The sequence below is a fragment of the Protomyctophum bolini genome (assembly GCF_963924005.1).
Source record: "Protomyctophum bolini genome assembly, chromosome: 18".
Taxonomy (NCBI): domain Eukaryota; kingdom Metazoa; phylum Chordata; class Actinopteri; order Myctophiformes; family Myctophidae; genus Protomyctophum; species Protomyctophum bolini.
The window spans coordinates 7583318-7609354 of record NC_137879.1 but is presented as its reverse complement, the minus strand read 5'-3'; the positions used below and the strand labels follow the sequence as shown (position 1 = coordinate 7609354).

Below are 26037 nucleotides of genomic sequence, written 5' to 3'. Positions count from 1 at the left end.
ACTAGTAGCTAAACAAAGTATAAAATACGGCTTACTTTTCTTTTTTAAGTAAGTAATATTGGCTTAGGAATGCGAATGTCCGAAATATCCCTTTAAAGTCTCCTATATTGACCGATGACCCGGTCATCAAATTATGGTGTGGAGTAATAAAGTATTGAAAAATGGAAATTATCAATGAAAAAAGTACAATAAATAGTACTTTAAAATTGTACAGTACTTGTCTGAGTAAATGCGCTAGTCTGTTAACACTTTCCACATTGACTATAGGATGGCGATACAGTGTGTTCCACTGTTATGCTCCTAAATTATTTATCCCACGATTTTGTAACTCATTTTTCACCCGGTGCCAATCGCCCACGCAAGCTGTAATCCTGGGTGCTACTCTCCCTCAGCCAACCTGGGGAGAGCCCTGAACTGAGCTCATGCTTCCTTCAATGTGAGCAGGCCGCTTCTTATCACCTGACACCTGTTATTAGGTCGTAGCGTGTGGACGGAACACGTTATTGCAACCCATTCTTTTCCCCTCCATCAGGCGCCCGGGCTGACCAGGGGGAGGCAGTATAGAGAAGAGTATTACTGCATGTGTTTGTGAGGGTACCTACCTACCTACCCTAGGGTACACACAGTCTACACACGGAGAACATGCAAAATGTGTGTAGTACAAGTACTGGTTCTGTTCTATTGCTAGGTTGTTCTACTGTCTATGTGTTGACAACCCGTCTTCTGGCTATTGTCTGTCTCTCTTCCCTGAGCTGTCTCATCTCCTCTGCACCCTGTTAGCTGCTGGATGACTTGAGAACAGATGCTCATCAGACTCGGAGGGAATGATCAGTACGTGTGGCTACCCTGAAGAGATGATTCATTAATCAAGGTCGTAGCGAAAGAGGCTGAGCAAACAGCCGAAAGACACGCACATCCAATTACCTATATGTAGGCTGGGTGCCGGATCTGAAGACAGTCATGGAATAAGAATAAAAAAGTAAATTTCAGCTCCCAATAATTCATAAGGGCCAAAGCCCTTCTTCAGGGATTTGACCCGAAATGTTACCCAATTATTGGAGGCTAAAATTGGTGTGCGGACTTTTTTTATTCTTACTCATCATTAATCACGGTCATCATCATCATCATCAGAAAGAGAGAGAGAGAGAGAGAGAGAGTCCTTATTAACCACTTCAACCCCAGCGTCTGTATATTCAGGTAAAAAAATCGCAGACCTGAAAGAGCTTGTTGATCAGTTATATTTTCCACAAAAATATATTCAATGTAGAGCGAAAACAGAAAAGGTGCTAGTATAAAAATTATAAATAATCAGCATGTTAGGCGGTTTACAAATGGACCCTTTACAGGTCTAGTGTACAAATGAAGTAATTACTATTTTTTGGGGCTGAATGAAGATTAATATGTTTTCGCCTTTTTTTTCTTTATTTATATGTCATGTATAATATAACTTCATTTTTATAATGGAAGTCAATGACAGTCGGATCGGGCTGAAACCATGCCCAAATATGGAGTCATTATGTCACAGATACATCATAGTGTGGTGACATGACAGATTGGTCACATGAAGTGTGAGATGCACATGAGGCCACGCCCTCATTGGACCCCGTCATAGTTTCGTTTTTATTTGTTAATAATAATAAATAATGCATTTTATTTATAATGCACTTTTCATTCACAGGGAATCTCAGAGTGCTACAAGGTTTAAAAACATATGATATCATAAAAGGTTAAAAACAGGTTTAACAAAAAACAGTTCAGCATAAAAAGGCCTTCCGGAACAAGAAGGTTTTCAGGCCTTTTTTAAAGCATTCCACAGTCTGTGGCACTCTCAGGTCTATGGGGAGGCCATTCCACAACCGTGGTGCTGCTGAGCAAAAGGCCCGGTCCACCATGGTGCGCAGCTTGGTATCGGGAACACGGGATACATGCATTCCAGTTCCCACCTGATGTCGTGTGTGAGTTCTGATTGGTCCAGATCGTACTGAATAACTGCTAGCTTGCATAACGTCTTAAGACTAGGACTTAAGTCTAACATGTACAGGTGAACAGGTTCAAAGAGGAATATACGATCTCCCACAATGCAACAATGCAACATCCTAGTATACATCCCAGTGCCTTTCCCCTTCTTCCAGGAGAAGGTCTGTGGATTGAACTTCCACAGATCATTGAAGTACTGGATTATATTGCGGCCTCCACATATGTACAGCTCTCCATTGTAGGTAAAGGCTGAATGACCCCATTGTACTTCTGGCTGTGGCTGTGCCGAAGATGTGCTCAGCCAGAGGTTGGTCTCTGTGTCAAACACTCTGATGTTGTAGTCCTTGTTGTGCTGACTCAACATGTAGCCTCCAAATACAAACATCTTTGTTCCAATGATGGTGGCAGAGTGACCTTCTGAAACAGGAGGTGGAGTTCCTCTGGAGTTAATTGAAGACCAGACCATTGTGCTGGTGTCCAACTTGTACATGTCATTAGTGGATACAGTCTGCTGGGTGCATCCCCCATGAATAAACATGAACTTCCCCAAAACACAGGCTGAGTTAGACCTCCTCGCCTCTGGAACGGTTCCAGAAACCTTGGGCCGGAACCATCCGTGGGTGTCCACATCAAATCCATAAAGAGTGTTGCAGTATTTCCCTGTGTCATATTTATAACCTCCCCAGATATAGATATCTTCCATCAGAACAGCTGAGTGGTAGCAGCGATTGGACGGAACCTCAGGGATACATTCTGCTCTAAATGTCGTCACTGGCGTCAACTTCCTCCAGCGTAAAAGCACCGTGTTGAAGACGTAAACATCAATCTGACCATCCCCGTCCCTCCTGGACCCTCCAAATGTGTAGACTTTGTCTCCCACGGCAACAGCAGCTTCATTGGCGTTATCATGCCCTCTGTTCAGATGCAGCGTCCAGCAGAACATTTCTCACAACAGATCCTCCTGGGTTTAAATTAGCTTCTTCCAGTCTCGTTGTGTGAAACAGAATGGTGTCCTGTTGTGTGCTCTAACACTTATATTGGTTCAGTGGCACAAACGTCACGCAAGGTTTGACCAATCCACAAAGCTGAGTTGGGTTGGGCTGGCCAATCAAGGAAGTCGATGCCTGTTGATGTCCCTAATATGGACAGGCTCTACACAGCAGACAGACAGGCTCTACACAGCAGACAGACAGGCTCTACAAAGCAGACAGACAGGCTCTACACAGCAGACAGACAGGCTCTTCAAAGCAGACAGACATTCAGGGGTCAAAATGGACCCTTACAGGTCTGTAACCCTGAGATATATTGTGCTGGTCGCCTAGTTTTTAAACGTTTTATTTACGCATTTATTTGCATTTTTCACCCGGTGCTAATTGCCTACGCAACATAAGACGTCATCTGGCTGATATAAATACAGTGGGCGCCCCTCAGTTCACACAAGTGTGATTTCTTTTATAATATCTCTGTTGGCGAGCAAGAAAACAAAATCACACTTGTGTGAAGTGAGAGGTGCCCACTGTATTTATTTCAGTCAGTCTTTAGTGCCCCGAAACAAACATTAAAGTCCGTAGACTTGGCTGGCAAACTCTTTACATCATAAGTGCTCTAAACAAACATTAAAGTCCGTAGACTTGGCTGGCAAACTCTTTACATCATAAGTGCTCTAAACAAACATTACAAATCCCATAGACTTGGCTTCCATATGATGTAATCTTCAAACTCCATGCATTGGAGGGGTTTGAAAAAAAGAAAAAAAAAGTTTTTAGGCCTCCTGTTTAACAATATAAATTGGGGTCTCAGAGATAGAAATGCCATTAAATGGGGGGTCCGTATAGACTAATGCATGTCAAACTGGGGGTCCCCTTGAAATTAAACGGGTTGAGAATCACTGCTAGAGCCGTAAAAATCTTCTCTTATGGGGGTCCCTGGCATATATTTTCAAATGGGGCTCCGCGGGGGCTAATTAGTGTCCATTTGGGGGTCCTTGACATGAAAAAGTTTGGGAACCACTGGTGTAGTGAGTTGCCCCCGCGACCCGACTACGGATAAGCAGTTTAACCCATTTGGGGCGGGAACCCCTTTTGGTGTTAGCATTATGTTATGCTTTAGATATTGAAAAATAGCAGATCTACAAGCTCCGGTGGCGCGCTACGAGCTTGAAGGTCTGAGATCCAATACATCGCCAAACCATAATAAATGTGTTGCTCATCTTATAATATAAGATGAGCAATTGAGCATTGAATGAGCATGAGCAAGCTGAAATGAGCATTGAAATGAGCATTATTGAATATTATTCAATAATTAAATATATATTCCATCCATTCTTGAGTTGTCCTGACTGAAACATGTCAGAAGACATGTAGAAGACTTTTTTTTTTTAATCTGATCTCAGGTCAAAATGGGTTAAGATGGAAGGATGGTGTAGTGGGTTATGCAGAAGGGGACAGTTGTCTAGTGTACCTGCAGTGGGTTATGCAGAAGGGGACAGTTGTCTAGTGTACCTGTAGTGGGTTATGCAGAAGGGGACAGTTGTCTAGTGTACCTACAGTGGGTTATGCAGAAGGGGACAGTTGTCTGTACTGTACCTGTAGTGGGTTATGCAGAAGGGGACAGTTGTCTGTACTGTACCTGTAGTGGGTTATGCAGAAGGGGACAGTTGTCTGTACTGTACCTGTAGTGGGTTATGCAGAAGGGGACAGTTGTCTAGTGTACCTACAGTGGGTTATGCAGAAGGGGACAGTTGTCTAGTGTACCTACAGTGGGTTATGCAGAAGGGGACAGTTGTCTGTACTGTACCTGTAGTGGGTTATGCAGAAGGGGACAGTTGTCTGTACTGTACCTGTAGTGGGTTATGCAGAAGGGGACAGTTGTCTAGTGTACCTGTAGTGGGTTATGCAGAAGGGGACAGTTGTCTGTACTGTACCTGCAGTGGGTTATGCAGAAGGGGACAGTTGTCTGTACTGTACCTGCAGTGGGTTATGCAGAAGGGGACAGTTGTCTGTACTGTACCTGCAGTGGGTTATGCAGAAGGGGACAGTTGTCTAGTGTACCTGCAGTGGGTTATGCAGAAGGGGACAGTTGTCTGTACTGTACCTGCAGTGGGTTATGCAGAAGGGGACAGTTGTCTGTACTGTACCTGCAGTGGGTTATGCAGAAGGGGACAGTTGTCTACTGTACCTGTAGTGGGTTATGCAGAAGGGGACAGTTGTCTACTGTACCTGTAGTGGGTTATGCAGAAGGGGACAGTTGTCTGTACTGTACCTGTAGTGGGTTATGCAGAAGGGGACAGTTGTCACACTGGTCTCCCACAGCGTCCATGTCGGTGTCTCTCTGGTCGGTGTTGTAGATCAAAGGGCAGTTGTCGTAGTGGTTTAAGGCCTCTGTGGAGACAGACACGTGAGAGAGTTATGTAACTTAGATAGCACTTAATGTAGACTTGGATAGCATTTTATACTGACTTATAGCATTTTATGTAAGTCGCTCTGGATTAAGAGAGTCTGCTAAATGCCTAAATTATTGTAAATTGTAAATTGAGTGGGCCAAAAACATTCACTCCGACAATGACGTCTTATTTAATAGAATAAAATAAAATAAAATAAAACGCAAAAACAGAAAGAAACATTAATGCAAGAACAATGTCTTCTATTTCCACACGATAACTTTCCAGTAAGAGAAAGGCTGTTTTTTTCCATTAGCATGATGGCATCCCCCATTGATGATGCCATTTGGTAGGCAGGTTTCTGAATTTTCCATATCCCACCAATGAGACGCAGAGGGAGTAGGCAGACATTGGAAATGGGTGATAAGCCATAGACATATAAAGGTAGACGCCCTTTTCCGGCTCTGGAGCGTATGTGCTCAAGGGAGTGGCAAAATTGTCCCGAGATTCCTTGCGAAGCATGAGTGGAAGCTTGCCCAGCTTCCAGCGTGCGTAATGGAAGTCCCGGAAAAGACGCGCTGTGTGATTGGCCAGTAGTCACTTGAGTGGCAGTGAGAGGCGTCCCCGTTTTTCCTCCCCGGAATTTTCCCCGGGGAGGGGAGGGGTGTGAGGGACATTTCCGGGAGGAAAAAAGGGGACGCATGAGTGACGTCCCTTCCTTGGGCAGCGATGCAGCGTGCCTTCAGCACTCTTCCTTTGCACTTCTGTTTTTAAATATATTTTTTATCCCACGATTTTTGTAACCCATTTTTCACCCCTGTGTCAATCATCTAATGTGATCCTGGGCTCTACACACCCTCCGCCAACCTAGTCCCCATATAGTCCCCGGCTGGCCAGGGCGCCTTTGCACTTCTCTTGCACATATTATGGCTCCAACGAACTGCAGCGGCCAATGAGGCATCTATTTTATTTTTTAAAATATCTATGCTTTGAGGCAAGCCCTCTGTACGACAATAAGAGATCTGTACAAGCTCACAACTTGTCGCAATTAATAAAAAAAATTGGCCAATGTTTGTTGATTACTTTTGATACAGTAATTTCTTGTCTTTCTTTTTTATGTATTAAAAACAAAAGGTCTTAAAAGTTCTTACCCCATTCTGGGCGGGAACCCGTTTTGGTGTTTTAAGCATTAATTATGAAAAAAAATAAAAAATCATGAAAATGTGGCGCAAATCTTTGAATAATGTATTCTTTCAGAGCAAACGTTTTTAACTCAAATCTTTGCTTCTGGGGGGGGGGGGGGGGGGGGGTCCCTGGAACAGCATATTTTCAGATGGGGGTTTTGGCGGCTTATTACATTATCTAATTCTTGGGGTCCTTGACGTGAAATATTGAGCACCACTGATATAGAAACATAGGTATTTCAGAAAACTGTCATGATTCAGAAGACATTTCTTTTGTTTCGATGTCAGGCCTAAATGGGTTACTTTCACCCATGTGGGTCGGCCCACATCCACAGGTGTAGAACCTCTGCTGCCCCCCCCCCATGTGGGTCCCCCCACATCCACAGGTGTAGAACCTCTGCTGCCCCCCCCGATGTGGGTCCCCCCACATCCACAGGTGTAGAAGCTCTGCTGCCCCCCCCCCATGTGGGTCCCCCCACATCCACAGGTGTAGAAGCTCTGCTGCCCCCCCCCCATGTGGGTCCCCCCACATCCACAGGTGTAGAACCTCTGCTGCCCCCCCCCATGTGGGTCCCCCCACATCCACAGGTGTAGAAGCTCTGATGCCCCCCCCCATGTGGGTCCCCCCACATCCACAGGTGTAGAAGCTCTGATGCCCCCCCCCATGTGGGTCCCCCCACATCCACAGGTGTAGAACCTCTGCTGCCCCCCCCATGTGGGTCCCCCCACATCCACAGGTGTAGAAGCTCTGATGCCCCCCCCCATGTGGGTCCCCCCACATCCACAGGTGTAGAAGCTCTGATGCCCCCCCCCATGTGGGTCCCCCCACATCCACAGGTGTAGAAGCTCTGATGCCCCCCCCCATGTGGGTCCCCCCACATCCACAGGTGTAGAACCTCTGCTGCCCCCCCCATGTGGGTCCCCCCACATCCACAGGTGTAGAACCCCTGCGGCCTACCGTCTCCGTCCATGTCGATGCTGCAGGCGTCCCCCTCCCCGTTGTGGTCGGTGTCCGTCTGCAGGGGGTTGTTGTCGAAGGGACAGTTGTCGCAGCGGTCCCCCACGCCGTCCCCGTCCGAGTCGAACTGCCGAGGGTTGTACGCCAGCGGGCAGTTGTCCTGGACGGAGGTATTAGCACCGCTCATTACTAGACATACACATGTACTGTATGTCCACATCAGTGTTGTTTTTGGCAGAAAATTTCTATTTTAGTCTAGTCGTATAGTCTTTGGAATGAAACTTTAGTTTTAGTCACATTTTAGTCCCCTGGAATGTTTTAGTGTTTGTCTAGTTTTAGTCGACTAAATCTACAGTTGATTTAGTCGAGGAGGGGTTAATTGATCGGACAATTGTCCGCTCTGTACTTGGACAGCTCTTCGTCATCTATACACCAAGGACTCTAACGTATGCCATGCCTTACCCACCCACCAGCATTAACCACAATCCGTCCCCCTCCCCCCCTTTTTCCATACTGTACATGTCTTTCCCACCTTTTTCTAATTGTATATGATGATTTTTTCCCCCCTTTTTTGCATATTAGTGTATATTTGTATGTCTTTAAATATTCTGATGAATTGAAAATGGAGGACCCTGATGTAAACAAGTCTTATTAGTGCATTGTTCTGGTTTTATCCTCGTAGCAGTTTTTGTATTGACCTGTACTTTCGTTGAACTGTATACCCATTCTATACAAACTGTATACATTCTATACAAACTGTGAATAGAAATGTCAATCAATCAATCAATCAATCAATCAATCAATCAATGAACCTAAATGTATGTAATTAGTCTCACCCGCTCGTCCAGGATGAGGTCGTTGTCATCGTCGGGGTCACAGGCGTCTCCCATGCCGTCGTTGTCCAGATCCTCCTGACCAGAGTTGGGCAGGTTGGGACAGTTGTCCTGCAGCCAATAGGAAGAGGGGGCGTGGTTTAGTTTCACCCGTTTATCAGGACCAACCAGAACACAGTTCAATAAGAGCTTCAGGACCAACCAGAACACAGTTCAATAAGAGCTTCAGGACCAACCAGAACACAGTTCAATAAGAACTTCAGGACCAACCAGAATACAGTTCAATAACAGCTTCAGGACCAACCAGAATACAGTTCAATAAGAGCTTCAGGACCAACCAGAATACAGTTCAATAAGAGCTTCAGGACCAACCAGAATACAGTTCAATAAGAGCTTCAGGACCAACCAGAACACAGTTCAATAACAGCTTCAGGACCAACCAGAACACAGTTCAATAAGAGCTTCAGGACCAACCAGAACACAGTTCAATAAGAGCTTCAGGACCAACCACAACACAGTTCAATAAGAGCTTCAGGACCAACCACAACACAGTTCAATAAGAGCTTCAGGACCAACCAGAATACAGTTCAATAAGAGCTTCAGGACCAACCAGAACGCAGTTCAATAAGAGCTTCAGGACCAACCACAACACAGTTCAATAAGAGCTTCAGGACCAACCACAACACAGTTCAATAAGAGCTTCAGGACCAACCAGAATACAGTTCAATAACAGCTTCAGGACCAACCAGAATACAGTTCAATAAGAGCTTCAGGACCAACCAGAATACAGTTCAATAACAGCTTCAGGACCAACCACAACACAGTTCAATAAGAGCTTCAGGACCAACCAGAATACAGTTCAATAAGAGCTTCAGGACCAACCAGAATACAGTTCAATAAAAGCTTCAGGACCAACCAGAATACAGTTCTGAAGTGTGCATTGTTATGCATGCCAGGATGGTGTGTGTGTGTTTAGGTCTACTATCTTTGAAAAATCGAAGAACCACTGACATAGAAACATAGCTTTTTCAGAAAACTGTCAGGATGTAGAAGACATTTTTAGAATCTGATCTCAGGTCAAAATGGGTTAAAGCCCTAGTGCGTGCGTGGTAGGTGACGTTGCTGATGCTTGCAGTACCTTGTGACAGTGGTAGGTGGCGTTGTGCTTGCACGCCAGGCCGAGGTTGGGCCAGCCGTCCAGGTCCGTGTCTTCGGCGCACGTGAAGCCGTCCCCGGCGAAGCCCACGGCGCACACGCACCGGTAGAGGAGCTCCGACGCCAGGCCCAGGTACACGCAGCGGCCGTGGGGCCGCTGGCAGGTGTGTGTGTTGTCCGTGCACGGATTGTACGGCTCACACACCTGCAGATGAGATGGCACTTCAATATATATAGACTATTATATAATTAATTAATTAATTATAATTATATACATTTTTTGTTATTCATTTCCTCACTGTATTTATTGCATTACTGCTCTACTTTTTTATGTTTATGCCTTGCTTTTCTTTTCTTTTTCTTTCTCCATTGTTCTGTAAAGCACTTTGAGCTGCATTTCATGTCATGAAAGGTGCTATACAAATAAAGTTTTATTATTATTATTATTATTACATATATATATATTTAATATATTTTGTTTGTTTCTTCTCCCAGTTTTAGTAATTTTTATGCCAAATACCAATTACCCCATCCCATGTACTCCTCTGTCACTTTCGATCCTTTACTTGTTTGAGATCTATTAAAATGTTTTTTGACAATAAGATGTCCAAAGAACCCCTCTCTCTCTCTCTCTATATATATATATATATATAGTTCTGAATTATTATAGGCTATACTGTATATTATTCAATATGTTTAAAGTTCCCCTACTTTCCAATTGGCCCCCTTGGCACCCCCTGGTGGCTCCTCTGGGACATTGAAGACCTCTCACCACCACAAGCTATAAGTGTCTCACTAATAATAATAACCAACCAAACAGGAGACAGAAAGAAGCCCATGCAGCGTGACAACGTGCCTGCCTGGTGCTCTCTGCGCTCTGCAGTCCCAGGCCGTAGGGCTGGGCTCCTCGGTACCGCGGGGGGCAGGGCAGACAGTAGAACCCCGGGTCGGTGTTCACACAGCCGCTGACGCACACGCCCTCCACTTCACACTGCCAGCCAACGGGACACAGGGAGCAAACAGACTGCTGTCAGAACAAACGCACATGTTTTGGACATCATTGCCGTCGGGTTGAAACCTCCTATGTGCATGTCCAGAGCCATAGAGTAATATTAATAATAATGGACTCTGATGCATTCCGTAAACTTCCGTTTGTCCCTATTCGCCAATGGAAATCTATGTAGAGGAGCCGCCATTGGACTGGGACTGGCCCCATGAAGTGAACGTGAGTTGTCGACTCTGTCTCATACTCTATGGCTCTGTGCATGTCATGACGTTTTATATTTATTCTTATTTTTTATTATTACACGGCTTGGTTGAATGCTTGATTCTGATTGGTCAATCGCCAAATTCATCAGTCTGTTATTCCTGGATAATGACCGCTCCGCTCTATAACAGACCCATGCCTAATCAAACCCTCGGAGCGCTGATTTACTGCTGTTTCCAACATGACAGCCATGTTGTAAACACACACACACACACACACACACACACACACACACACACACACTGTCATTTACAGCAAAACATTGCTCTCAAAAATGTTTTTGAAAACATTTGAGCGAGAAATAGACAAAGCAGTATACCGAAAATTGATTCTAATTGATCAACTCACTTATGGGAATACTTTCATTACCAAGCAAGGGAATACGAGTCGTTTCGTTGTGTTTTGGGTCAATTTATGTAATTTATGTATTAGGTGTAATAAGCAGGATAATGTATGGCGGAGTGGTCATTGTCTATAGATTAACCACCTCTGCTGTCGCGTCGGTGGTTAATCAACCTGTCGGTGGTTTATCTATAAACAATGACCCTACTTGGTCATACCACAGTGTCACACAAAAGTTTTTTAATTTCATTTTATTTCGCACATGTGAAGAAGACAGAGACGACATGCTCAAAAAGTTCAAATACTTTTCATTGGTTCGATATTTAATAACTCCCACGGACGTCACACTTCAGCATCTTTCACGTTCCCTTTCAGAATGTTTCACAAAATTAGTCCAAATAGCACTAGTTATGCATCACATCACAAGCCATATCGCTTTGCACAAAAACCACAGTATGTTTACGAAAAGAAATCCCCCCCAAAAAAGACATAAAAAGTTTTGGTTTTTCTAAACACGGAGATACAATACAAGGTTTCTTCCCGACATGGATGACAGGCGAGTATTTGTGAGCATCAGAGAGAGGGGCTGCCATCATGGCTCTGCCAACGAGGCAGATGGCTGGGCCGCCGACCAGAAGGACTCTAACGTTGTGCCCACATGGGTCTACCGGCGGAGGACGCTATGGTACACAAGAAACCAGAGTTAACCCATTTTGGGTGGGAACGCCTTTTGGTGTTAGCAATGAGCATTATGCTATGCTTTAGCTTTTGAAAAATAGCAGATCTACAAGCTCGTAGCGTGCCACCGAGTGGCGCGCTACGAGCTTGTAGATCTGCTATTTTTTTTTTTAAATCAAAGAACGACTGCCATAGAAACATAGCTTTTTCAAGAAAACTGTCATTTTCAAACAGACATTTTCTTTAGAATCTGATCTCAGGTCAAAATGGGTTAACGTGTTCCCACGCAACTCTGACAAATAGGGTTCTATCGGCATCTGAAAAAAAGGGTTCAGATGCCGTATACAGTAGTCTCGCTTTTGGTAGGGGTATATGTACTGTGTGTGTGTGTGCATGTGCATGTGTGTGTGTGTGTGTGTGTGTGTGTGTGTGTGTGTGCGTGTGTGCGTGCGTCGTATGGTACCTCGTTCTCGTCTTCGCAGTGTGTGCCGTTGCCATAGAAACCCTGTGGGCATCTTCCACATTCCCACGAGCCGTCACTGTGTGACGTGCACTGTACCCCGGGAAAACACGGACCATTCAGTCGGCAGATGTCTGAAAATACGCACGCACGCACACACGCACGCACGCACACACACACACACACGCACGCACACACGCACACGCACGCACACGCACACGCACACACACGCACACAAGTGTCCATTTGAGAGGTACGGAACCCATGAGGTGACTTTGACGACTGAATTTCCCTTGCGGGATCAATAAAGGGTCTTAAATCTTATATCTTATAAAGGTCACAAACTATGAGTTATTATCATGAGTTATGAGTTATACTGCTTCTGAGATGCACCAGACTGGCCTGCCCTGGGCTAGAGGCGCGGTTGGAACTCCCTTCTGCATGAGATATTAGGATATTAGGTGTACTGTAGGTGTTCTAGTACTCTAGGTCAGTGGTTCTTAAAGTGGGGTCCGGGGACCCCCAGGGGGTCCTTGAGGGAGTTCCAGGGGGTCCCCAGCTAAATGATAGTTTGTAACCAAATGGACCCTTATGTGTCTGTAACTCTGCAGAGTTAAATCAACAATGATTTTACGATCCTCTTAGCAGACCTTTTATTAGACAGGGACAAAGTACATTAATCAACATGTCAGTTTTCACCTCATGGGCCAGAGTTAGCCAAAGCTACATTTCATCTGTTAGTCCAGGCAGGCTCTTAAAAAATGAATGATAAAAGAAAGACAGAGTGTATATTGTGCCAGCACACAACACCATGCGTTGATGCCATGTGTGCATACAGTATGTGCAGGCACCCAACACTACGTCCATACAAAAACACAATACAATACAGGAACAGATCAACATGGTACAGGGGACAGAACAACTGCAAAGTGAAAAATGACACCGGTGATAAATACTTAATAGTGCTGATATAGTTACTCATGATTACAGATTTGAATTGTTTTTAGCCACCTTTTCAGGTTGAATTTGAAGGTCAGATAGTGTTTTTATACAACTGCACTTCCCTGTGCTTTTTTTTCTGCAAAATGTTATGTATTCAATCAATCAATCGATCAATCAATAGCCTACCTATAGGACAGGGTTCTCTGTTGCAGGCTGCGTAGTCCGCTGCGTCTCCGGCACAGCGCTTGCCTCCGTGCTGCGGCGTGGGACTGGAACACTCCCTCCCTCGAACCGACAGACCTCCGCCGCATGACGCAGAGCACGCCGACCACTCCGACCAGCCCCCCCAGCCACCGGCGACTACACGCACGCACGCACGCACACACACAGGCACACACACACACACACACACACACACACACACACACACACACACACACACACACACACACACACACACACACACACACACACACACACACACACACACACACACACTAAAGTTCTGCAGTCGCCACGACTGAAAAGTTCGTTTGGATTCCACAGAAGTCATTTATTTATGGAATCATGTCGTGGACCGAAAATAGCCGATCTACAGGTACAAGATCGCAACGAGTCAGTGACGCGTTGTAAGCTTGTAGATCAGCTATTTTCGGTTATTAGATATTTTAAGATGAAACTGAAAGAGTATAATTGAAAGGGTTCAGAATAGATTAGATTAAAATAGTGTTTGAACTGGTCAAACTAGCAATAGAATGCATGTTCAGAAGCATCTTCCATGAAACTCTAATGGTCTCGGATATTTCATAAAAGCAATTAAGGTTAAATCCCCAATCAAAAACATAGGTTTAGAATAAAATATGAACAAAACATAATAATTCTACATATTGTACTAGGAAACAAATCACAGATTGGAACTTTGCCTAACAAAACTTCTCAGTCATGAGATTCTATTTAGCTTTAAACCATGCACAAACGCACGCACGCCGCATGGACACAACAATTTTTCAGGATTTTGTTACAAGATACATTTTTGTTGATTTCTTGATTAAAGACAGATTTTAGGCTTACAAGATTCAGGTAAGGATTAGGGTTTTGGTGTTGGTAGCCGGATTTAATTCATATTTAATTGCATGCAGTGTTGTGGGCTTGTACTTTGGTAATATTCGGTGTGCGATTCCTCATGCGTGCAACAATTTACAATTTAGGCATTTAGCAGACGCTCTTGATCCAGAGCGACTTAGCAAAAACAAGCAAAAACAAAAGCATGGCATACATCACATATATAAAAAGTAGTTATCGTGAATCATATATAAACTAAGAACGTAACAGTGGAGTATCTATGTCAACTATACATTACATACTATATTATATATTATACAATATACATGTGTACTATAAAGTGCTATGACAACATAAAATGCAATTCTAGTGCTGTCTACGTAACGACAACTAGAGGAAGGCCAAAGAGGAGGTTTCTGGACGATGCGATGAGAGAGAGATGCATGTCCTCTCTCATCACATCGTCCAGGGGGCCGGAGACACAGAGGAAGATGCAGAAACCAGAAGCAGATGTAAACAGATGATCGGATGAACGTGAAGATGTCAGCACACAACTATAAGTGTAAATCAGGCTTTAGGGTTAGGATTTAAAATGGCCAAAAAGACAAAATTGGCATTTATACACAAAATCCTGTCAATTAACCCATTTTGACCTGAGATCAGATTCTAAAAATTGTCTTCTGCATCCTGACAGTTTTCTGAAAAAGCTATGTTTCTATGTCAGTCGTTCTTCGATTTTTCAAAAATAGCAGACCTACAAGCTCGTAGCGCGCCACTCGCTATGAGCTTGTAGATCTGCTATTTTTCAATAGCTAAAGCATAACATAATGCTAACACCAAAAATGGGTTTTAATACCAATGTGTGTGGGTGGTATCTATGTACTATGTATGTCTGTGTGTGGAATGGACACTCACTCGAGCAGTGTGTATTGTTGCAGGACTGCGTCTCTCTCCTGCTCCCCTGGCACTCCTGGCCGCCCCTGTGTGGGGACGGGTTGTTGCACAGGCGAACGCGCGTGACATTGCCTTCCCCGCATGTGGTAGAACACGTGGACCATGGAGACCACAGCCCCCAGCCCCCGTCCGCTCGTCCTACGACAGACCAAAAACACGGAACAGATGGGATGTATGTAGTCAAGTCATGGAACATGGAACCTTCTATACACGCGCACGCCATACAAGCACCGTATAGCTTGGGAAACCCCTTCGGTGTAACACATAACAGCATAAATTCGGGCCGGCTATCGTGGGAATTCGCCGGGCTCCATGTTGTGTGTACATTGGACATACCTGAAACCCCCGAACCATGTTTCAAAGATGAGATGATGACAATCCCTGAAAATCCATTCATTTTCAGGTTTTACAGTAGGTAATATATGGGGTTGTGTGCAGTGTTGGGACTATTCAGTAACTCCCACAGGATGAGGCATGCTCAGTCAATCATAAAAACAGAGCAGAATCTCTGTCTGGCTCTGTCTGGATAGGCCCAGGTCACAATTATTACATACTGTAATCGTCTGACTGCAATAACGATTATTATTATATAATCGCCATTAATTTTTGCATAATCTTCCATGCCGTCATCCCTAGTTTAGCGCAAAAATAAAATGGCGATCTTAACTAATTTATAGTTAACTGTCTGGTGTTTAGGCCAAGCTATTATCAACCCTATTGATCGTAACAGTGTAGGCCCTGGCCTATATGGTCCAGTTGTTGCCAATGGCAGTGATTAGTAGAGCAGGACAGCGATAAGCTGATGAAACCTGCTCTGAAACCTGCAGAGCCTAATTTGTCTACCCAGTTTTGTTTGTTGGACAGTGAGGGCATGCAGGACAGGAATCCAAAAAAGAACATTAGTGTCGCTCAGTCGCTGCTGGTGCCAAGCGGGGACCGACTTTGATGGCCTGTCAGCCACTGCAGCCCAACAACCAACAACTGGGGCCGGAACACAGTGTTTCGGTAACAGTGTACTGAATCTGAGGCAGTGGTTGTCAAACTGTGTTATGTGAAGGACCACCCGAAATGATATATATGTGGCTGCAGACACATTGTGAGGGACCGAGCACGAGCAGTCAAGGCTTAAGGATAACACAGGTTTCAAACTCAAAGTTTCAACATGACTATATCTCACTATATTATATAGTAATGGACCAACCCAATAAATACACAGAGGGGTGGACAGCAATTAGAGACAACTGGAATCACTAAACAATTCCCAATTCCCTCCTTCTCAATCAAGTCTGTTGGTATGGTCCTCTGCATCACAGCTGACTCCACCCCCTGCCCCATATGTTGCCATTTCAGGAACTAAATAAAGAACAAACATTAGTACAACAGTGCATATTGTCACCAAACCAATACTGATTGTTTTTATTTTATGCATTATAGTATAATTATTGCAAATGTCAATACTAGAAGATAAAGTAGAATGCAAATGTGAGTGTGGGTTGGATGAGTCTTATCTCACTGTGAGGCTGCAGGGATCCCAGCCCTCACACTCCCCACCCCTCCCCATCTAAAATATATTTTGTGCCAGCCAGGGCCACCTCCAGAAGCAACGATTTGAGTTAATATAAATATAGGCCTATTCAAATATATTGTAGTGCGCGGCACAAACTGATGCTCTATGAGCTTGTATTATGTGCTATTTCTTAATAGCAAAAGTACAGTGATAAACATGGACCCCTGGGGGTATCCGGGGGAAACCCACTTTGAGAACCACTGTTTAACTAAGGTGTGGCTGTGGCTCAGGAGGTAGAGCAGGTCGTCCAATGATCCGTGGGTCGGCGGTTCAAATCCCGGCTCCTCCTGTCTACAAACATGTCGAAGTGTCCTTGGGCAAGAACCTTACATTGCCTCCAATGAGTTGGTCGGTGTGAGCTCGCCACCGTTGATGTGTGAATGTGGGAAGTGAGGACGCTGGCGTCGACTGTTCGCCGCTTCACCTCCCAATGTTTGAATGAATGAACCATTGTAAAGCGCTTTGAGCACTTGGAAAAGCGCTATAAAAATGCCATTCATTATTACTTGCGCAAGCAGAGCGCGCAAGTAATCGTTTCGCTTGGTCTCTTCGAAGTGAAGCCAAGTTTTCTTCAACGGTAAATCTGTGCCTGGTTTGCTGGGACTAGTTACAACATTACGTCATCCTTGAGAGAGTACATGGTGTGTATATGACGTAATGTTACAAGTTACAAGTTACAAGTTACAACATTACGTCATATACACACCATGTACTCTCTCAAGGATGACGTAATGTTGTAACTAGTCCCAGCAAACCAGGCACAGATTTACCGTTGAAGAAAACTTGTCTTCACTTTTTGGAACCAAGTAACCACAGTATACTGCTAATCAAATTACAACTACATACTCTGTATGTAGTTGTAACTAGAACAACTACATACAGTCTGTGCCTGGTTTGCTGGGACTAGTTACAAGTTACAAGTTACAACATTACGTCATATACACACCATGTACTCTGGTCCCAGTTCACAACGATGACGTAATGTTGTAACTGGTCCCAGCAAACCAGGCACAAACCTACGGTTGAAAAAAACTTGGCTTCACTTTTTGGAACCAAGTAACCACAGTATACTGCTAATCAAATTACAACTACATACTCTGTATGTAGTTGTAATGTGATTTGTAATTTGTAAATCTGTGCCTGGTCTGCTGGGACCAGACTACACAGATGACCATATCTCTTACGTCATCACTGAGAGCTAGTCATACATATACACACCATGTACTCTGGTCCCAGTTCTCAACGATGACGTAATGTTGTAACTGGTCCCAGCAAACCAGGCACAGACTTACGGTTGAAAAAAACTTGGCTTCACTTTTTGGAACCAAGTAACCACAGTATACTGCTAATCAAATTACAACTACATACTCTTGTAATGTGATTTGTAATTTGTAAATCTACTTTTTTTTTCATCACATATCAATGATTCATTTTTCTGTAAAAAAGTAGTTAGGTAGCAAATAGTTACACGTAATGATTATACATTTCAAACGTTCCTTCACAGAGATACTGAGATGTGATACTTTCCAGCGGTCGAAAGTACTTGCGCGCTCTGCTTGCGCACTAGTAGGCCATTTATGGCCTACTAGTGTGCAACAAGCAAGTATGCACTCGGCAGAGTGCAGTTCTAGTTACCTTTGCGGTCACACTTGGCCAGCATGCAGGTGCGCGTCTGCAGCGACGGACCCGTACAGGAAGTGGCGATGTCATCACAGGAGCGCCCTCGCTGCTGCCCGCCACGCCCACAGGTCACTGAACATTCAGTCCACTCCGACCACGGAGACCAGCCGTCTTCCGTACCTTGGACACACACACACACACACACACACACGTTACCGCAGTGAAATTTGTTCTCCGGAGCAGTGAGCTGCAGCCGTGTCGCAGTATGACCTGGCCGGGGATCGAACTCCGACCTCCCAGTTTCAGGGTGGACACTCTAACCACTGTCAGTGACACACAGTCACACACATGCTAAATGGTTATTTGAATCAACATGGGTGTATGCTTAAACTCAGCCACAGCTGCAGACCAATTAACTCACCCAGGCACACAGGGCAACACGCTTCGTCCATGAAAGTGGGATTGACACAGGAGACGGGGGGGCAGGACACCTGGTGACACACCACCAAGCCATCCTGCACACGCACACACACACGCACACACACACACACACACACACGCACACAGAGAGAGACGTTCAGTCCAACTAGAGACAGACTGTCGACTTCCAAATGCGTCGGCGGGCGGGCTGTTATTCCTCTTGTTTTGCTAATGGGTTCCCAGATTGCAGTCCATATTGTGACTTCTTGTTAATGTGACCAAACTGAACGTCAAGCGGTGAACGGGCACCCTTCTAATCAAATGGTGCCTTCCCGGGCACTCCAGGAATGTGGAAGTGCAGCTCTCAAACCCAAGACGTTCAGTACAAGGGTGATGAACGACTCAGCGCCATTTCAGTTAACGTCCCGATTGGGGCAGAACTGTAACTCAAATTCATACTCACAGATTCACAGTTCACATTTGAGTCTGTTTGATTCAAACTGTTCCCGAATACGGTTGCCTGGTCCACGCTGGCCATGATTCACATTGGCCTTGATTCTTCCGTGCCCGAGTAGTACACTTCATTCAACTGTAGTCAATGCTTTCACATTGCAGCGATCCGTATCCGAGTGCACTTGAATCGTGAAAAACATCCCGCCTGACCATTGGTAGCCTTTCGAAGAAAGAAAACCCCTGTTGTAGACAGACCAGTTACCAAGGGCACCAAAATATTGGAACATAAAACAAATCTGCTATACAGACAGGCTTTTAGACATGGTGAGGAAATCCTATAATTATAGTGGGAGACAATATAATAGGTCCAATATACCGGTAGTTCAAATATGGATCCAAGATTCTGTAGAAAGTGTCCGACTTGGAATGCAACGAGCATGCAATGTATTCACTATGGGATACACTCCATTAGGATGCTATGCCACGACCGTTTTGTTGTAGCAATGTCCAAAACAGAGGAATGATTCTTCCTAGCAGCAGACGTCAGTAAATGAAACAACCTCTTGTGTTTTGATATTGCCTGTCCGGGAGACCAAGCAAAAAAAAGGCACATGGGATTTATCTCAATAGGAACACGACCAAAGATAACAGACAGTTCATCTGCAATTCCAATAGCTCCGGAGCTTCACACAGACAGGACCGAAGGCAATAAATAGTCAGGTTAGTATTCTTCTGTTATTTGTCTGCAAATTGTCTGGTTTGTCTGATGTAACATCTATTGTGTGGCCAGGAGAGTTTTAAAAAGTACTAATAAAATAAATCATTGTGAGCTTGGCTGAAATGGCTGAAATGTATAGGGTTGAAGTGGTTAATGTATTCAAAAGTAAAATCTCCAAAGTAACTAGTAACTAACGTTTTAAAATAATTGTAGTGAAGTAAAAGTTAAAAAGAAATCTATATTAAGGAAATGTTGTAAAAAAAAATGTAAGGACCTCCATAGAGTGTACAAATGGAACCAACCAAATGGACCCTTGTCCCTTACAGGAAGTACATTTGATTCCATTTGTACACTCTCAGAGTTACAGACCTGTAAGCTGGGGGAAGCCCCTCAAAGAACCCTGAGGATTCTTGGACCCCACTTTGAGAACCTGTACTGCTTTAGACCCCATCCCCTCCTCCACCTTTCAGACAAATGCCCCTCAGCTATAGAGAACCACTGCTTTAGACCCCATCCCCTCCTCCACCTTTCAGACCAATGCCCCTCAGCTATAGAGAACCACTGCTTTAGACCCCATCCCATCCTCCACCTTTCAGACCAATGCCGCTCAGCTATACTCCCACTCATTAGCATCCATCGTCAACACATCCATAACCTCAGGCTGTGCCCTGTCAAATAGTCTGCTTCTCAAGAAAATATACTCTTTTTGACTCCTACTACAGGTCTCGCTTCTACTCACATTCTAAGGGCCGATTCATACTGCTGTTTCGGCGCTGTAGTGCCGAAATGATTTCGGCTCGTCAGAAAATTTCAGTAGCACCGAAGAGCCGACTTTAGGACGGTACCCGCCCCCCCGAACCTCAAATGACGTCAAATTGTAGGCTCTACAGCGCCGAACCGACTTTTATTCGGCTCTAAAATAGGAGTATGAATCGACCCTAAATCTCTCTCTCTCTCTCTCTCTCTCTCTCTCTCTGTCTCTCTCCCCCTCCCATCTCTCGCAGGATGACCTGTTGGAATATTCTTCTGTTTTGGATCAAGGACATATAGTTACAACAAAACGGTCGCGCCATAATATTATACGGTAATTGGATTGTATCCCTAATGAAAACATTCCATGTTTGTTCGTCCATTCCAAGTTGGACACTTTCTACAGAATCTGGGATAAATATTTGGACTATATTGGACCTATATATTGTCTTCCACTGCAATTACAGGATTTCCTCACCAAGTCCAGCCTGTCTCTCTACCAGTATTTTAAGGTTCCAAATATTTTGGTGCTCTTGGTAACTAACGATTTGTTTACAAATGAAACACATGATTGTTCTTTTTTTTGGTCAGGAAGGGATTTATTTTCTTTCTTTCTCTTAATTTTTCTGTTTTTAGTCATTATGCTCCTTCAATTTGTAATGCTGTGTCTGAGCTGTCTTGTTGTTGTCATTTTGTTTTTGTGATAGTGTTTGTATATGTTTAAGAATAACCTGCTGGATCCCAACCGGCTTCATATCAAGCTTCAGGATTCAAGCTTCCCCATCACTGCCTCCCACTCCTCCAGTCTTCACCCATAGTAAGACAGTCGACCACTAGTTCCTCCTGGACACCATTTCTGACCTTGGTAACACTGGGACGGCACTCAAGATCGCAGTGGATTGCTAAAGAATAGCTTTTCCCCTCCTGACAATCAGACATATGAACGATCGGTCCAAAGAAAGGGAAAAGTAGACCTGGGAAACGTTATTTATATACTGGTGATGACACCCAAATGTGTTTCTCCTTCCCTTCCCTCTGCCAGACTGAAGAGCTCATCGCTGCGTGCCTGAGTGACATCTCAGAGTGGATGTTTTCTAGATAGATAGACCTCTATTGATGCAGAGGCACAAAAACTGAGCTCCTCTACTTCCCCTGGAAAGTCTTACCCCCGGCATGCACAATCTTTCCATTTCCATCAACAAACTTAGCTTTTTTCTGCCCAAAACGCTGCAGTGGTCCTGGCATCGGAATGCCATCTGTCCTTCACGTCTCACACAGCAGTGATCATCACACATTCCTGGATGTTTGCACTTTTACAACATCCAAGGATCAGATTCTGAGGAATCTGCCCAGTTCCTTTTTATTTTTAGGCTATTTGGCCTTTATTGATAGTTACTAGTGAAGAATAACAGGAAAGAGGGAGAGAGATAAAATGGTGCATTTATATAATTTGGGGTTCAGTGTCTTGCTCAAGGACACTGAATTGGCAACCTTGCGGTTACCATCCAGCCACCGGTGAGACATAAAGGTCGTCATGAACGGGACTCGAACACACGACGCGCTGTCAGGCCAGAGCCTATATTTGGCATGCGCCTGGACCACTAGGCCAGCGGGCGACCTCTGCCCAGCTCCTTACACAACCCCCAGTCATCATCCACGCCTTCTTGCTGGTCTTTTTTTTTCACGTTACAACTGATGCGGAATGCCACGTCCGTGACGGCCCCCCGGGCCTGATATTCAACGTCCCTAGACTCCCTACAATGTTCCATCTATCTAACCCATCTGCACTGCCTTCTCTGTCGTCGACGACAACCAATTCAAAACACGGGTCATGGCCCTACAAGGCAATAAAAGACACGGATGATTACCTTCAGGAAATCATCCACCCCTACATCCTCTCCTGCACACTTGGATCAGCTAACACAGGACGTCTGTCTGCCTGTCCCTCTCTCTTCCCTACGACAATGGATTCTGCTCCAGCCCCTGCACTCTCTCAAGCTGTGGAATATAACCTCCAGAGTCAAGAAGGTTTTATTTGTCACTATACAAGTACAAGCAGCGAAATGTTGTTGGGACCTGCTCAGCAAAGTATTGCACAACATCGACATAATAATATATTCGTAATAAATATAAGTAGAGATGCACGATATAATCGGTAGCGTATCGAAATAAGCCATTTTGGTCATACATTTTTTTGTGTGATCGTATCACTTTTTTTTACTGGAATACTAGCATTCCTATTTTGAGGACATCTTTAGCCAAAAAAAAGCAGATCTACAAAGCCTCACAGCGAGGCGTTGTGAGCTTGTAGGACTGTTATTTCCAGCAGAGTGTTGGTGTATAGAGGGGGAAAAGCAGAGATAATAGTGTCTACTAAATGCCACACAATTACTATACTGATAAAGTATCGAATCAATCATAATTACAATTGAAACTTTTCAGGACATTGACATGGAAGGCTTGTGTTAGAGGACCCTAACTTGTGCGGCGCCTAATAATATTAGGCTCTTTTTTTCTATTTTGAAAAACATTTTAAAATAGTGAAAATAGCCTACAAGATCTACAAGGCTCATAACATAGCTGTAGATCGGCAAGATAGGGCCCAGAGAGAATGTTACTCATTCCATTTGAGTGACAAATGCAAACTTCTACAAGACTATACAGTTTCAGGAACTACAGCCCTGTTCTACTGAATCATTTCAATACCTTGGATGATCTGTAAAAAAAACAAAAAAACAAACGGGGGAAAAAAAACAAATATAACATGTGTAGATAATTCTAGAAATGCGTAACAGTCTACCACCCGTATCCATGAAAAACGACATCTCAACACATGAGTCTCCTGGGGGGGGGGGGGGGGATATTCCCGTAAGAAATCGCAGACTGAAAAAGTTACATAACTCGTGTGCACTTGACACAGACCTGGCAACCGCAGGAGGTGCAGCTGTCCACGTCCCACTCCTCCCCCTGCTCAAAGATGCGTCCGTCCTGCACACACCAGATCTCTCCATCACGGTCCGTGTCCGGCATGTCAACGGCATCGTCCGTGTCCGCGCCACTGCTGCTGCTGCTGCTGATGCTGCTGCTGTTGCCCAGCTCTGCTAAAGTTATACGCATCTCCGCATTCTCCTCTGTCTGCATGGGACCACACACAGATAACCAACGCAGGCAGGCAGGCGCGCACGCACGCACGCACACACGCACACACGCACACACGCACACACACACACACACACACACACGGTTGTATGTTATCATACCGGGCGGTATGTTTGTCATTACATTTTCTGATTAGCCAATGGAAACACGTCTTAGTGCTTTTCTGGGTTTTATACTATTAGCAGACCATGTATTGAACTGTGCTTTCCTCAAACTGTGCTTTTTCTACAAACTGTTAATAGAATGATCAATCAATCAATCAATCAATCAATCAATCCTAGACCTGGGACTGATTCGATTCTACAAATGTCTTTAAAACAAGTAGTTTTTCAACCCCCAGAAAAGAGAGAGATTTGTATTAAATTATATACAGTATATACATATAGATCAGTATTCAAATTTCAAAGCTCGCGGCCGACATTAAGTGATGCTCTGTGAGCTTGTATATCTGCTATTTCTTTCACGAACTACTGTTCTAAACATGCAACAGTCGGGTGGTGGTAACCTCACATCTGTCCAAAACCGTTTCCATGGATTCAAATTATGAAAGTATCAAAACAGCATGCAGGTCGACAAGCTCAAACCTTCAAGCTTTCTTGAGGATGTGTGAGGTCTGCTGGACTTTTGATTTAAAAGTAGCCTATACTGTGATGTAATAAGGATTATGGATGTATCATGTACTTATGATTGTTTATAGGATGTTGTGTACTGTTGTTTTGTCTGTTTTTGTCTGCCTTTTATGTTTCAACTTTTACTGATCCTGTATTTAAAGGTTTGTTTGTCCTTTGTTTTCTGTTGTCCTTTTTCTTTGGGGTGAAAATTCAATGTATTTGTATGTTATACTTGTGGGGTTTATTAAGAGAAGCTGTTAATGCCACCATTTATTATTTTTCTACTCCAGTATTTAAATAATGCTAAAACCAATAAACAAAAAAGTTTGTGGATCTGCAATTTTCGATACTTTTTGGTGACGCTGTACGGCTGTAGTGTGATGAAGAGGAACACAAACAGTTAAAATATGGAGAGAGGTTTCCCGCCGACAGCAACGGAATTAGTTGATTCCGAGGCAGGTCAAGATAAAGGAACTAAAACGTCAGTCAAATAAATCTCCGCATATGGAGAGCCATGAGTGGAGCCAGAGTGTACGACGTTACTGCAACCTCTGTCCTCCTCTTTAAGACACACTTCAAACCATTTTCCTTTCTGTCACAGGGATTAGACCGATCACAGTCTCGGGAAGTAAATCTGTTATGTAAAAAAGAAAATCTGCACACAAGTTCTGCCTGTAGCTCCCGGTGGTGTAATTTACTGGCACAGAGACATCCTACAGTTAAGAGTAATGTTTTTCAGTTTGTGTCTCTGTTTAGGCTGAAGAAGATTCTTCAGACTAGACTAAACAGAGACTAGTATACACCTATACTATACAGAGAGACGAGGTCTTGAAAATACATTTGCAGGTTGTCACATGATTGTTAACTGATAAGCCACAAGCGTCCGAAAATAAATCAGTAAACTGTGAACTAAACAATTCGTTTAGTTCAATTTGTTTCAATTTGCCTTTTTGACATCCCTCCTCTGGACATTCGGCAAAGTGGATAATGTTTTATCCATACTTCTGGTCAATTAAATACAAGTGGAAATGTAAACTGCCTGTCTGTCTGTATGTTTGATATATTTAACTGTATGTTTGTATGATATGTTTAACTGTATGTTTGATAATATCACAATTTGTATAAAGATGTATGTTAACCGCATTAACCCCTGATGTCCCTAAATTTGGGCAAATTATCAAATGTTATTTTTTTAACACAATTACTTTATGCAAAAATAGCAGCTCTATACGACCTAACAATGTGTGCCACATGTGTTCACAATCTAATAAAAAATGTATGTAAACCACATTTAACCTGGCGTCTCTATTTTGGCCACATTTTTTAATAATTATTATGTTTTAAAAGGAATAGTACACCCCCCATTGAATTCATGGAGATTTTTTGTTTTCGTTTTTGTCGCATTCCTAAGACAATAATTTGATGATTGACGGTCATCAAATTATTGGCCTAGAAATGCGACAAAAATATATATTAAAAAAACAAATTCAAGGCTTCATGTATAAGGCATGTGTAATTGATAGTGTTTGACCCTGAAGAAGGCGACTT

The 26037-nt window shown here is 43.9% G+C and overlaps 1 protein-coding gene across 2 annotated transcripts in view; it reads right to left on the bottom strand.

Moving 5' to 3' along the window:
- The window catches only part of LOC308332625 (thrombospondin-2-like), a 42399-nt gene that overhangs the window by 12850 nt on the left and 3512 nt on the right, over positions 1–26037 (bottom strand). For both annotated transcript variants that reach the window (XM_080788613.1, XM_080788614.1), the window contains 11 exons: positions 23642–23854; positions 18800–18893; positions 18394–18558; positions 15153–15329; positions 13362–13535; positions 12237–12367; positions 10343–10477; positions 9470–9691; positions 8335–8442; positions 7499–7658; positions 5239–5357 (listed from right to left, as the gene is read on the bottom strand). In XM_080788613.1, coding sequence (XP_080644739.1) covers positions 5239–5357; positions 7499–7658; positions 8335–8442; positions 9470–9691; positions 10343–10477; positions 12237–12367; positions 13362–13535; positions 15153–15329; positions 18394–18558; positions 18800–18893; positions 23642–23854 — 1698 coding nt within the window. The remainder of the gene's footprint in view (positions 1–5238; positions 5358–7498; positions 7659–8334; positions 8443–9469; positions 9692–10342; positions 10478–12236; positions 12368–13361; positions 13536–15152; positions 15330–18393; positions 18559–18799; positions 18894–23641; positions 23855–26037) is intronic.